The sequence below is a fragment of the Moschus berezovskii genome, chromosome 28 (assembly GCF_049115385.1).
Source record: "Moschus berezovskii isolate FMDL1 chromosome 28, NW_MosBer_1.0, whole genome shotgun sequence".
In the NCBI taxonomy this organism is placed as follows: domain Eukaryota; kingdom Metazoa; phylum Chordata; class Mammalia; order Artiodactyla; family Moschidae; genus Moschus; species Moschus berezovskii.
The window spans coordinates 11,521,458-11,535,415 of record NC_142487.1 but is presented as its reverse complement, the minus strand read 5'-3'; the positions used below and the strand labels follow the sequence as shown (position 1 = coordinate 11,535,415).

Here is a 13,958-nt window from a genome sequence, read left to right as displayed (position 1 = left end):
ATCACAACACACTTTAAACATCTTTTTTTTTAACATTGTTAAATAGAAAAGTAGGGAAACATTTTCACCTTTCCCTTTCTGTACACAGCACTCTGCAATTAAATATTGTAGAATTTATGGAAATAATTTCTCTCCCACAGCAAAGCACACTGCTCAGCCATCAGGGATACCCTGTGAATGTACATAAGACTACTGAATTGTACACTGAAAAATGTTAAGATGGTAAATTATATGTTTAACTACAAAAACAAGAAAAAAAGTCACACTCAGGATCTTCATCATGACAGTTGTGGTTTCTGCTGTTTGTTTTGAGGCTGCTAATGTTGTAATAGTTATGACCAACCTAGACAGCATATAAAAAGCAGAGACGTTACTTTGCCAACAAAGGTCCGTCTAGTCAAGGCTATGGCTTTTCCAGTAGTCGTGTATGGATGTGAGAGTTGGACTATAAAGAAAGCTGAGTGCCGAAGAATTGATGCTTTTGAACTGTGGTGCTGGAGACGACTCTTGAGAGTCCCTTGGACTGCAAGGAGATCCAACCAGTCCATCCTGAAGGAGATCAGTCCTGGGTGTTCATTGGAAGGACTGATGTTGAAGCTGAAACTCCAATACTTTGTCCACCTGATGCGAAGAACTGACTCAAAAGACCCTAATGCTGGGAAAGATTGAGGGCAGGAGGAGAAGGGGATGACAGAGGATAAGATGGTTGGATGGCCAACCATGATCAAGTCGGTTGATCACCGACTCAATGGACATGGGTTTGGGTGGACTCTAGTAGTTGGTGATGGACAGGGAGGCCTGGAGTGCCGTGGTTCATGGGGTTGAAGAAAGTCGGACACGACTGAGCAGCTGAACTGAACGGAACTGAATGTAGTTAACACGGGTGCCAATTCCTTGCTTACAAACATCTCCTGCAGTTATAGTTTCTGACCAGCAGGTGGCGGCGCAGAGCCCAGAGTCAGAAGGAGGCTTCAGACACACCCACCACTCATTCACCATAAAGCGGGTTTCCAATCCTACATTCAGGCGACCTTGAGGTTACAAGGATGAATTCCTTGTCCCCGATCTCAAGCTGTGGGCCACTAGAGAGGGGCAGACTTGCAGTCAAGTTCTCAGGGTTCTGTGGAGATCACAGTGGGACACTGAGGGATATTTGTGGTCAGTTATGAATGTGAAGGAAAACGTCAATTGATCTCCTAGAGGATGTGTGCTAACCTCTATTTCTAAGAAAACCCTCCGTTTTCTTAGAAAAGACACTGAAAGGTGCTCCGTTTCCAGCAGCTCACCTGATAAGATCATCTCAACAGCTTTGAGATTATCCACACTTTGCAGAGAAGGCTGTGGTCTGAAGGTCCCACAGGGGCCTGACCTGGGTGGAGTCCTGTCTGATCCCAAAACCTGAGCCCTTTTCAGAAGGAACTCTGACAAGTGGGGAAAAAATCTGCACCGTTCTCTCTTCCAGGAGGAAAAATCAAACAAGCCCATCTCCTTGTGAACACTGGCAGGTTAATCTGCATATAATGACTGATGAATTCATTAACTCTTCACTCAGTTGCCTTAGCAACTGGTTTCTTTTAGAATTTGGCTTAGTTACAGAGTCTAAAGCAACAGTTTTCCTTGTAATAAAATGTCAACCTGTGTATGAAGTTCAACAGAACTTGAACTTGCTCCATGACAGGTGGGAACTATGGGCCTTTCCCAGGAAAGTTGGATGGGCTCTTCCTGAAGCTTGCAGACTGTGAACCAGGGAGAACTAGCCTAGTGTGTGTAGTTGTCATTTGTTATTTATTTTGTCATTAGGTAGGAACCGTTTGATGAATTTAAGCAACAGGTCAATTCAAGACTGATGTTCAAGAGGTAGACTCTGAGTGTGGACAGATCCCAAGCCCATAGATTTATGATTGACAGGACAGAGGCATGCGTGGAAGTGGTTACTGAGAAGCAGGATTTTCAGAGAGGCAGAGAAAGCACAAATATGGAGTGGGGAAAGGCAAGGCAAACCTGTGGGATGGACTGCAATTGTAGCAATCGGAATGCGCTCACAGAGTCAGATATGTTTGTCCGTGATTATCTGCATGTACACGTGTGTCTGTTGTATGACTATGTACATGTATAGCACACACATGCATCTATTTTCTTGTTCTGTCTGCTGAAAACACCCAGGTGTTAGACACACTAGTAGCTGTGAGTGCACCGAGTGCCCGATCTTGGCCTTCAGCATCACCCACCACCCCGAGAAGCCAGTGCTCCTCAGAGAAATGGCAGATTCTGAGGTGGGGGCGGTGCAGTCACAAGATAAACCTGGAATATGGTTACACAGAAAGTGAAAACAGTGAAAGTCCCTCAGTTGTGTCCAACTCTTTGGGACCCCAAGGACTGTACAGTTCATGGAATTCTCCAGGCCAGAATACTGGAGTGGGTAGCCTTTCCCTTCTCCAGGGGATCTTCCCAATCCAGGGATGGAACCCAGAACTCCCGCATTGCGGGTGGATTCTTTACCAGCTGAGCCACTAAAGAAGCCCAGAAAATAGGAATATGCTTTCAAATGGTGGGGCATGTCCCTGAGAACACAGAGCCAGACTGAAGGCACTCCCATTGGACCAAATCTGGGATGATTTCAGCACCAAAAGAGTTAAGGTCAATCATGAATTCTAAGCCATTGAAAAATATAGGAATACCACATGTCCATGCCAATAAGAGACAGAGCCAAAGCAAAAACAACACCCAGTTGTGGACGTGACTGGTGATGGAAGTAAAGTCCAATGTTGTAAAGAGCAGTACTGCATAGGAACCTGGAACGTTAGGTCCATGAATCAAGGCAAATTGGAAGTGGTCAAACAGGAGATGGCAAGAGTGAACATCAACATTTTAGGAATCAGCAAACTAAAATGGACTGGAATGGGTTAATCTAACTCAGATGACCATCATATCTACTACTGTGGGCAAGAATCCCTTAGAAGACATGGAGTAGCCCTCATAGTCAACAAGAGTCCGAAATGTCATACTGGATGCAATCTCAAAAATGACAGAATGGTCTCTCTTTGTTTCCAAGGCAAACCATTCAGTATCATAGTAATCTAAGTCTATGCCCCGACCAGTGATGCTGAAGAAGCTGAAGTTGAACAGTTCTATGAAGACCTACAAGACCTTCTAGAACTAACACCCAAAAACAATGTCCTTTTCATTATAGGGGAATGGAATGCAAAAGTAGGAAGTCAAGAAACACCTGGAGTAACAGGCAAATTTGGCCTTGGAGTACAGAATGAAGCAGGGTAAAGGCTAATAGAGTTTTGCCAAGGGAACACACTGGTCATTGCAAATACCCTCTTCCAACAACACAAGAGAAGACTCTACACATGGACATCACCAGATACTGAAATCAGATTGATTATATTCTCTGTAGCCAAAGATGGAGCTCTATACAGTCAGCAAAAACAAGACTGGGAGCTGACTGTGGCTCAGATCATGAACTCCTTATTTCCAAATTCAGACTTAAATTGAAGAAAGTAGGGAAAACCACTAGACCATTCAGGTATGATCTAAATCAAATTGCTTATGATTATACAGTGGAAATGAGAAATAGATTCAAGGGATTAGATCTGATAGAGTTCCTGAAGAACTATGGACAGAGGTTTGTGACATTGTACAGGAGGCAGGGATCAAGACCATTCCCAAGAAAAAGAAATGCAAAAAGGCAAAATGGTTGTCTGAAGAGGCCTTACAATAGCTGTGAAAAGAGAAGCGAAAGGCAAAGGAGAAAAGGAAAGATATACCCATTTGAATGCAGAGTTCCAAAGAATAGCCAGGAGAGATAAGAAAGCCTTCCTCAGTGATCAATGCAAAGAAACAGAGGAAAACAATAGAATGGGAAATACTAGAGATCTCTTCAAGAAAATTAGAGATACCAAGGGAACATTTCATGCAAAGATGGGCACAATAAAGGACAGAAATGGTAGGGACCTAACAGAAGCAGAAGATATTAAGAAGAGGTGGCAAGACTACATAGAAGAACTATACAAAAAAGATCTTCATGACCCAGAGATAATCACAATGATATGATCATGCACCTGGAGCCAAACATCCTGGAATGTGAAGTCAACTGGACCTTGGGAAGCATCACTATGAACAAAGCTAGTGGAGGTGATGGAATTCCAGTTGAGCTATTTCAAATCCTAAAAGATGATGTTGTTAAAATGCTGCACTCAATATGCCAGCAAATTTGGAAAACTCAGCAATGGCCACAGGACTGGAAAAGGTCAGTTTTCGTTCCAATCCCAAAGAAAGGCAATGCCAAAGAATGCTCAAACTACCGCACAATTGCACTTGTCTCACACACTAGCAAAGTAATGCTCAAAATTCTCCAAGCCAGGCTTCAGCAATATGTGAACCATGAAGTTCCAGATGTTCAAGCTGGATTTAGAAAAGGCAGAGGAACCAGAGATCAAATTGTTAACATCTGTTGGATCATTGAAAAAGCAAGAGAGTTCCAGAAAAACATCTATTTCTGCTTTATTGACTATGCCAAAGCCTTTGTGTGGATCACAACAAACTGTGGAAAATTCTTCAAGAGATGGGACTACCAGACCACCTGACCTGCCTCTTGAGAAATCTGTATGCAGGTCAGGAAGCAATAGTTAGAACTGGGCATTGAAAAACAGGCTGGTTCCAAATAGGGAAAGGAGTACGTCAAGGCTGTATATTGTCACCCTGCTTATTTAACTTATATGCAGAGTACATCATGAGGAACGCTGGACTGGATGAAGCCAAGCTGGAATCAAGATTGCTGGGGGAAATATCAGTAACCTCAGATATGCAGATGACACCACCCTTACAGCAAAAAGCAAAGAAGAACTAAATAGCCTCTTGATGAAAGTGAAAGAGGAGAGTGAAAAAGTTGGCTTACAACTCAACATTCAGAAAACTAAGATCATGGCATCTGGTTCTATCACTTCATAGCTAATAGATGGGGAAACAGTGGAAACAGTGACAGACTTTATTTTTTTGGGCTCCAAAATCATTGCAGATGGTGACTGCAGCCATGAAATTAAAAGACACATACTCCTTGGAAGGAAAGTTATGACCAACCTAGGCAGCATATTAAAAAGCAGAGACATTACTTTGCCGACAAAGGTCCGTTTAGTCAAGGCTATGGTTTTTCCAGTAGTCATGTATGGATGTGAGAGTTGGACTATAAAGAAAGCTGAGTGCCGAAGAATTGATGCTTTTGAACTGTGGTGTTGGAGGAGACTTTTGAGAGCCCCTTGGACTGCAAGGAGATCCAACTATTCCATCCTAAAGGAAATCAGTCCTGAATATTCATTGGAAGGACTGATGTTAAAGCTGAAACTCCAATACTTTGTCCACCTGATGCGAAGAACGGACTCATTTGAAAAGATCCTAATGCTGGGGAAGATTGAAGGCAGGAAGAGAAGGTGATCACAGAGGATAAGACGGTTGGATGGCATCACCAACTTGATGGACATGAGTTTCAGTAAACTCCAGGAGATGGTGATGGACAGGGAAGCCTGGCATGCTGCAGTCCATGGGGTTGCAAAGAGTCAGACACGACTGAGCGACAGAACTGAACTGATGCCAATAAGAAAGAGATAAAGCGGGGAGAAGGGAAATATTATCAGTCATGGAGAAGTGAGAACCCTCTCAGTTCTTGGTTCCTTTTCTTCCTCCCTGTTGGATTGTTGGGTTTCATTTGTGTGCAGTTTATCATCTGTGTCCCCAGGTGCTTATGCAGTGTTGACCCCATGCTGGGTGCTGCCCAAGAAGACAGGACTCACTGTTGGGTTTTGAGTTCCCTTCAGTTCAGTTCAGTTGCTCAGCTATGTCCAACTCTTTGCCCTTAGGGGTGATTTTTATCCTCAGGCTGGCCAGAGGTTATGTTTGTTAGAAGCATGGCAGAAACCAGGCCGGTTTTAAGTGGAGAACTGATGACAGGCCAACCTGGAGGTGGGATGCCCTGCCTCGGACAGGGGCAGTCGTGCAGAAAGGGCAGGTGCATGACCTGTCCGGGGGTGTACAGTCTTGCACGGGCACACAGAGCAGTTATTCCCAGAAGAGAGAAAAGGGACCGCACCAAGGAGGGGCTGCAGGAGGATCCACCAGCACTGGGGGATGGATGCTGCTGTGTGGAGTTGCGTGCAGGTGTGTGCAGGTAAGAGCCCGGTCAATGGGGTTCCCGCCTCCGGGCCTAGCTCTGCCACTGGTCGGCCATCCATCGCCTTCATCTCTCTCCCACCATCACCGTTCACACCTGGGAGCTCAGATCCAGCCGGTTTCCCTATTATCGGCGGGCAGGCAGTGAGGACCACAGTTTGGGAGCGGCCCCCCCGCATCCATCAGGTTTCCCGCGCCGCAGCGCCACCTGGCGGTCACCTCAGGGACAACCTGAGGCAAAACTTGGCATTATTCTCTATTGAACAGAGATTCCCGCAGGTTAGGACCGCAGGCGCAGAGTGGCCTGCGGTTAAAAGACGCTTACTCCTTGGAAGGAAGGTTATGAGCAACCTAGATAGCATATTAAAAAGCAGAGATATTACTTTGCCAACAAATGTCTGTCTAGTCAAGGCTATGGTTTTTCCAGTGGTCATGTATGGATGTGAGAGTTGGACTGTGAAGAAAGCTGATCGCTGAAGAATTGATGCTTTTGAACTGTGGTGTTGGAGAAGACTCTTGAGAGTCCCTTGGACTGCAAGGAGGTCCAACCAGTCTATCCTAAAGGAGATCAGTCCTGGTGTTCATTAGAAGGACTGATGCTGAAGCTGAAACTCCAATACTTTGGCCACCTCATGTGACGAGTTGACTCACTGGAAAAGACTCTGATGCTGGGAAAGGTTGGGGGCGGGAGGAGAAGGGGATGACAGAGGATGAGATGGCTGGATGGCATCACCGACTCGATGGACATGAGTTTGAGTGAACTCTGGGAGTTGGTGATAGACAGGGAGGCCTGGCGTGCTGTGATTCGTGGAGTCGCAAAGAGTCGGACACGACTGAGCGACTGAACTGAAGAACAATAGGCTCCAGAAGCTGTACTATTGAAGAGGCTACTATTTAAATTGTTGTGTTGCTACTACTACAACACAACAGAAAGACAACCCAGTTAAAGAAGGAACAAAGTATTTGAACAGACATAACTCTAAGGAAGACATATGAATGTCCAGTCCGCACGTGAAAAGATGTTCAACGTTAGTGATTCTTGTAGGATGTAATCTGATGGTGAATTTCAGCTAAACTTATGTCTAAATAGAAGGTAAAAAATTATTCTAAGGGGATTACATATAAAATGAGGGGACTCTGCTGACAGAGGGGATCAGGAAAGTCTTGGAAGAGGTGACACTGGAGACAACCTTTGAAACTGAGGGTGAACAGGACACTCAGTGGTGTGGGGGGGGGGAGGATTCCAGGGTAGAGGGTGGGGGAAGCCAAGGGGCCTTCGAGCAGGTGGCACAGACTGTGTGGTGTGGCAGGTCCACCCACAGGCAGAGGGGAGTGGGCCTTGAGAAATCAGGGGCAGAGGAAGGGTATAAACCTTGTGTTATGAAGCAAAGTCCCAGGATGCAGTGCACAGCACGTGACTACAGTTAGAACACTGTGCTGTGTACCTGAAAGCCGCTAAGAAAGTAGATCTTAAAAGTCCTCTTTGCCCACAACTTTTTAGGTAACTATGTGTGGTGATGGGTGTTACCTAGACTTATTGTGATCACTTCACAATATAGACAAATATCGAATCATTTTGTTGTACACTTGCAACTAATGCAACGTTTTCTGTCAACTCTACCTCAATTTAAAAAATACTAAAACAAAGTAACCTCCTAAGAAAAAAGAAAAGTTTGCTACTTGACCCTGTCCTCTTTAGCCTCACAGCAGAAACAGAAGAAAATACAAAGAAGTCAGTGTCTTTTATCAAAGACAACAGGAATGATTTTTCTCAAAGTTCGAGAGGCTGGATGGTCCAAGAGGGAGGGCTGGCAAGGCTGGTTCCTCTAGAGGCCTCTCTCCTTGGCTTGCAGACACCCACCGGCTTCTCCCTGTGTCTTCACATGGTCATCCCTGTGTCATGTCTGGGTCCAAGTTTCTTCTTTATAGTAGGATATATGAGGATACCCATCAGGCTGGATCAGAGTCCACCCTAATGACCTCACTTTACTTTTTATTATTATTTTTGGCTGTGCTGGGTCTTCTTTACTTTACGGGGGCTTTCTGTAGTTGCCATAAGCAGGGGCTACTCTTTGCTGTGGTGCGTGGGCTTTGCATTGTGGTGGCTTCTTTTGTAGCTGAGAGCAGGCTCTAGGTGCATCGGCTTCATAGCTGCATCCCTTGGGCTCAGTTGTTGTGGCACATGGGTCTAGTGGCCCCAAGGCTTCTGGAATCTTCCTGGACCAGGGATGGAACACGTGTCCCCTGCACTGGCAGGTGGATTCTCATCAACTGCGCCACCAGGGAAGACCTTATTTTAATTAGCCCTTTCAAGGCTCTGTCTCTGAGTACAGATGTTGGGGGCAGACTGAAAGGCCATTTTATATAAGGGACTTGGGCATCCTCAGGTTTTGGTGTCTGGAAGGGCCCTGGAACCAGTCCCCTGTGGATTCCTGATGGCAGTGACCATGGTGTGACTTAGGTTGTGACCACAGTCTTTGGGTGGTGGGTTGACTTGCAGGATATGGAGGTCACCGTAGAAACCCGTCCTCTGTTTTCCTAAGTGAACACTCAGCTGCACTTGATGAAATTGGGTACTGTTTGCTCCCAGGCTGACACACAGAAATTCAGGTCACAGATAAATTGGCGGGGGCCCCGCCCTGGAGTGCAGTGGCATCACTGAAGCCCGCATCCCTGGATGCTCTTGGCTCCACACTTACCAGATCACGCCCTACACCGAGGCCACGGCCGAGTGGGACCAGTGACCCTGGCCTTCAATAATGAGCCCGTCCAAGCTCATTATTGTGCCCAAGCCCAAAGGGGAGCTGTTTCTTCTGAGAAAACACCACTCGCCAGAGGGGAAGTGGGTCTGAGTATTGAACACACATCCTCCATTAGTGCATCAGAGCAGCTGCGTCTCCGTTGCCTCTCAGGCCAGGTGGCACCAATCAATGGCTGACTGGAGTGCAGGATGCGCTTACATTAAGAAATAGCTCTAAAGTATCAGTTACTTCAAAGCTTCTGAGAGAGCGGATTACATCATCATCCTTCCTGGCCCAGGAGGGAAGGACAGACAGAAAATAGCCACCTCCCCACCTCGGGGCTTTGCTGATTTTTCCCAGCATACGGAATTTTCTCGTATGTGAAAATCTCTAACAACCAAATGAGACTGCTCTCATTCCCTGGGGGGACACCACAGAGGTTGCTGGGGCTTTGGGACTGGACCATGGGGGCAGGGGTGAGTTCTGGTGGTGGAAAACATGCTGGCATTTTGCTCTGCATCTGCCCCAAGTGCAACCTTAAATACACCATTCTCTGACAAGCTCCTCAAAAACAAATCTATTCGAGTGTACTTTGATGTTTCGGTGACCTCCACACCACCTCTCTCTCCCAGGCCCCACTCTGTCCTGCACACGCAGTGCCCATGGACTGGGGTGATGGTGCTGCTGTTCTTGTCTCCACACAATGCCATGGGGACACCTCTCTGCTGACCTCTGGGCAGGTGAGTGGCCCGAAACACAGCCCGATATCCTTCTGAACACTGGCCACCCCACATCAAATGGTGGATTAATTCCAACTCATGCCCTCCAGGGCTGTGCTTCCTTTTGACTGGGGGTGTGGGTTCAGGGTCCATCAACCCTGGCTCTGGAGGCCCACAGTCCCCCTGCTTGTTCTTTTCTGCGCCATCCCGCGGCCACACCTGCTGCCTGAGTCTCGCTTCACTGATGGAAATGTGGAGCTCTGTGTCTGAGCTTATGGGTGATGGTTTATACAACAGACTGACACAGGGCCGTGACTGCAGCCCCTCCAGACTGTAAGGACATGCTGTGAGCGTGTGGGTCTGGAAAAGCAAGGCACAGCCAGAGCATCTGGAATTTCTCCTGATGACAAAGCCCACGGGGCTCCAGTAGGCCCGGGTGGGACAAGGCAGCGCACTGAAAAGGAGGTGTCCTGAGCATCCACGCAGCTCACGCCCACTGCTCGACTCAAGAACCAACTGCTATCCTGTGTGTGTGTGTGTGTGTGTGTGTGTGTGTGCATGCTAAGCTGCTATCCTGGGTGTGTGTGTGCATGCGTGCTAAGCTGCTATCCTGGGTGTGTGTGTGTGTGTGTGTGTGTGCACGTGCTAAGCCGCTTCAGCCCTGTCTAACTCTTTGTGACCCCATGGACTGTAGCCCACCAGGCTCCTCTGTCCATGGGATTCTTCAGGCAAGAATACTGGAGTGGGTTGCCATGCACTCCTCCAGGGGATCTTCCTGACCCAGGGATGGAACCTGTGCTCTTATGTCTCCTGCTTTGGCAGGTGGGTTCTTTACCACTAATGCCAGCTGGGAAGCTGGGTCATTGTATCATTACAATTAAGAAGGTATTTATAAAAAAAAAAAAACAAAAAAAGTGATCAACCCGCACCCCCTGCCCCCAGTGGATAACATTGTTTTTCTGTGATTGCACCAAGCACGCCCTCTTAGAGGAACTAGACACAGATGGGGTTCAAGCCCGAGTTCTGGTTTATCCCAACAGCCAAGAACAAGGTGATGACAGCCAACGTTCCACAGAGATGGCCTCCTTCTGGAAAGATGTATTGCTGGTGGAGAAAGACCACACACACACAGGAAAATAGGAGATAATTGAAGGAGGCAGAAAACACGAATCCTACTCAGAGTTGTCCATTTTTAATTTGAATGGTATCTGGAAAATGGATAACATTAAATGAATACTTTTCCAATCAGAGTGTAAAGTGGCACCTACTATGCTGTGGGACATTGACTACAGTGAGAGGCAGGGAGACCTGGTGTGCTACAGTCCATGTGGTTGCAAAGAGTCGGACGCGACTGAGCAACCGAACAACAAGTATGTCATGACTATGAGCTCAGCAGCTGAAAGGTACACTTAAAGGGTGGGGACACAGCTTCGATTTCTGAGTGTTCAGACAGACCATGTATTTTGACCCCACACCCAGTCTTGCCAACTGTGTTTTTGTTGGCGGTGGCTCATGGGCCGAATCAGGCACAGAGATTGCATTTTATTAATGTGTGTGTGCTCAGTCGCTCAGTCATGTCTGACTCTTTGAGACCCCATGGACTGTAGCCCCGCAGGCTCCTCTGTCCATAGGATCCTCCAGGCAGGAACACTGGAATGAGTTGCCATACCCTTCCTCCACGGGATCTTTCTGACCCAGGGATTGAACCTGCACCTCTTCTGACTTCTGCATTGGCAGGCAGGTTCTTTACTACTAGCGCCACCTGGGAAGCCCTTTATAAATATGAGCCAATGGTTAACAATAAGGAGGCTTCAGGTGAAAATGAAACCTTTTCCCTCTTATTCTGAAAATTCAAGATGGGCAACGCTGGACTTGCATTTAAATTTTTTCTCTACATGGAGCGTCTTTCGCGTCACATATCCTTTTAAATGTTTTTGTCTGGCTGCACAATCACATTAAAACATTAAGTTGCCAGAACTCTGGACCTTATTTGGTTTTCTCTTATTTCTTGAGATCACGATTTTCTCCTTTTCGAGTTAATATGGTGCATGAAAAGAAATTTGGCTGGAGTAATTTCTAAGTGATTTCTTTCCAGAAAAATATGTGGGTGGGGATATCCTTTGAGCAATTGTGTATCTGAAAATCTATTTTCCTCACACATAGACACAGGTACACACACACAGACATGCATACGCCCACAGAGGTTTAATGAGGTGTGAGAGTCTAAGATCACCGTTCAGTATTTTCAGACTTCTGGCAACATTGCTCTGTCCTGTGGGGAAGTCAGCAGTGTACATGACAACTCTGCTTCTGATGCCTCCTCTTCCCTTTTCAGGAAACCAGATCCCTTCTGTATTTTTTGCTCTTTGATTCTCCAAAAACGTTTCCCTTTATATTCGAATTCAGATATTTCACTGGAGACAGCAGCTAGGTTTATGCCATTTTACTTGTTCATTCTTGCAATGGTGAACCGTTCCAAACCTAAGACTTAGATGTCCTTAAAGAAAAGTCTCCTTTCATTTGTAAGTAGGATCTTCCTGCTTCGTAGGCTGGGTTCTCTGTGCGTCGCTGGGCAGAGAACAACAATTATTCTTCTTTAGAGCTCACAAAATTGGGGTCAGAAGCCCACGTTTTACTTTTTTTCTCCCTAAACTTTAAAAGGCACAAGTATTAATAGCACCAGGGACCCAGGCTTTGAGTCACAGAGCACGTTCCCGGGATGTTCGCGGTAAAGGTTGTTCCGCTCGCTACAGCTCCAGCTGGAAGCGCTGGCAGGCCGCGCGCTCTGCACCTTTGCGCCGGCGGCGTCGCATTCTCTTTCCTGTGCGCAGGGGCCACAGCGGACGAATCTGAAGGAGGAGCGCGATTCTGAGGCCACCAGGGTTGAAGCTGACTCAGTGAGGCAGAGGGGCCGTATTCCCGGCTGTGAAATTATTTCTCAGAAGCGGACAAGCCACACCGACCCCCGCCCCGCGCCCCCAGACGACCCCGCGGTAGAGGCCTCCGGCACCTGCTTTCCTAGGCGCGCTTGGAACAGCTGCCGCAGCAGAGGAGGTAAGATGCTCCAGGCCCCGCGCGGGGCACAAGTGGGGATGAAACGAGTGGGCGCGAGATCCCCGGGCCGGCCCCTCAGTCGGTATCCCGTGAGTCACGGGCCGGAGGACGAGGTGTGGAAAAGAGCAGAGTCACCGGGCAGCTCGTTCGCGGCCCACTCAGGTGGACGCTATCCGGTCAGAGCTGCTCGGGACCCGAGACCGAATCCACCCGGCCCTCCTGCGCCCCTCGCCGCCTGTGCGCCGCCCAGCGCCCAGTTACGCGCGCCTCCCGTGCGCCCCTTGCGCCCTGCTCCGCGCCCGGTTCTCCGCGCCCCTCCGTGCGCCCCCAGCCCAGCGCCCCGCACCCACCGAGCAGCAGCAGCCGGTGCGTCCGCCGCAGGTCGCGCCTCTGCTCGCGGAGCCGGCGGTCGATGCTCCTGCTGACCCGCCTGGCCTCGCGCTCCTCCGCGCGTTGCTGGTCCGTGCGCCGCCGCCTCTCCTGAGCGTGAGTTCGGACCGGGGCCAGGTCCAAGTCCGGCATCGGGTTCAGGTCGGACCGCGCGCCCTCCACGGGAGGCTCCGGGTCCCCGAAGAGCAGCGGCCGGAGGCTGTGGCAAAGCCCCATCTGGGCGCGGGGCGCGGGCCTCGGGGCTCAGGCCCGGGCCACAGCCGAGGGGCGGGAGGGGACTGCGCGCGGACCCGGCGTGGCGCTGCGGCCGGCAGGCTGGGGCGCACAGGTGAGTCGGGGCCCCGACCCCTCACTGCCCCCCAGGGCCATTCCGACGTTTCCGCTGGTTCAAGGGGTGGCTACTTCTTTGGCCGGAGATCACCTGACAAAGAAGACCTCTTGCCTGACCGGCTGCCGCGAGCCCGGCCCGGGTTACCGTAAGTACCGCCACCTGCCCTTACCCCGTTACCGTATTTACTGCTGCCGGCCCGGCGCTCCTACAGTAAATACCACCACCGGCGAGTCCCCCACCCCACCACTCCTGTTATTGTAAGTACTGCCTCCTAGCCAGGCCCACTTACCGTAAATACTGCTGCCCGAGCCCGGCGCGAAGCTACAAACAGTACCAGCGTGGCCGTGGTGGTGACGCCATCGGCCAGAGCTGCCATTGCCTTCCTTAGAACTTCTCCGTGGGTTTGATCTTTGGCAGTAGGCAGTAGGACCGCAAAGTCGGTTAAAGGGGTGGGATGCCAGCGTTGAGAGCTTGAGTTACCCGTGTTGGGTAAGGGAGTTAGAGAAGGCGAGGTTCGGAAATAGAACGAGACCGGCACTTTACAGGAACAGATCA

General features: G+C 48.8%; 1 protein-coding gene across 1 annotated transcript in view; it reads right to left on the bottom strand.

Moving 5' to 3' along the window:
- Positions 1 to 13,288, bottom strand: part of GNAL (G protein subunit alpha L) — a 64,726-nt gene extending 51,438 nt beyond the window's left edge. Inside the window, exon 1 of the mRNA XM_088833388.1 lies at positions 13,033 to 13,288. Coding sequence (XP_088689514.1) covers positions 13,033 to 13,288 — 256 coding nt within the window. The remainder of the gene's footprint in view (positions 1 to 13,032) is intronic.
- Between the last annotated feature and the right edge of the window lie 670 nt (positions 13,289 to 13,958).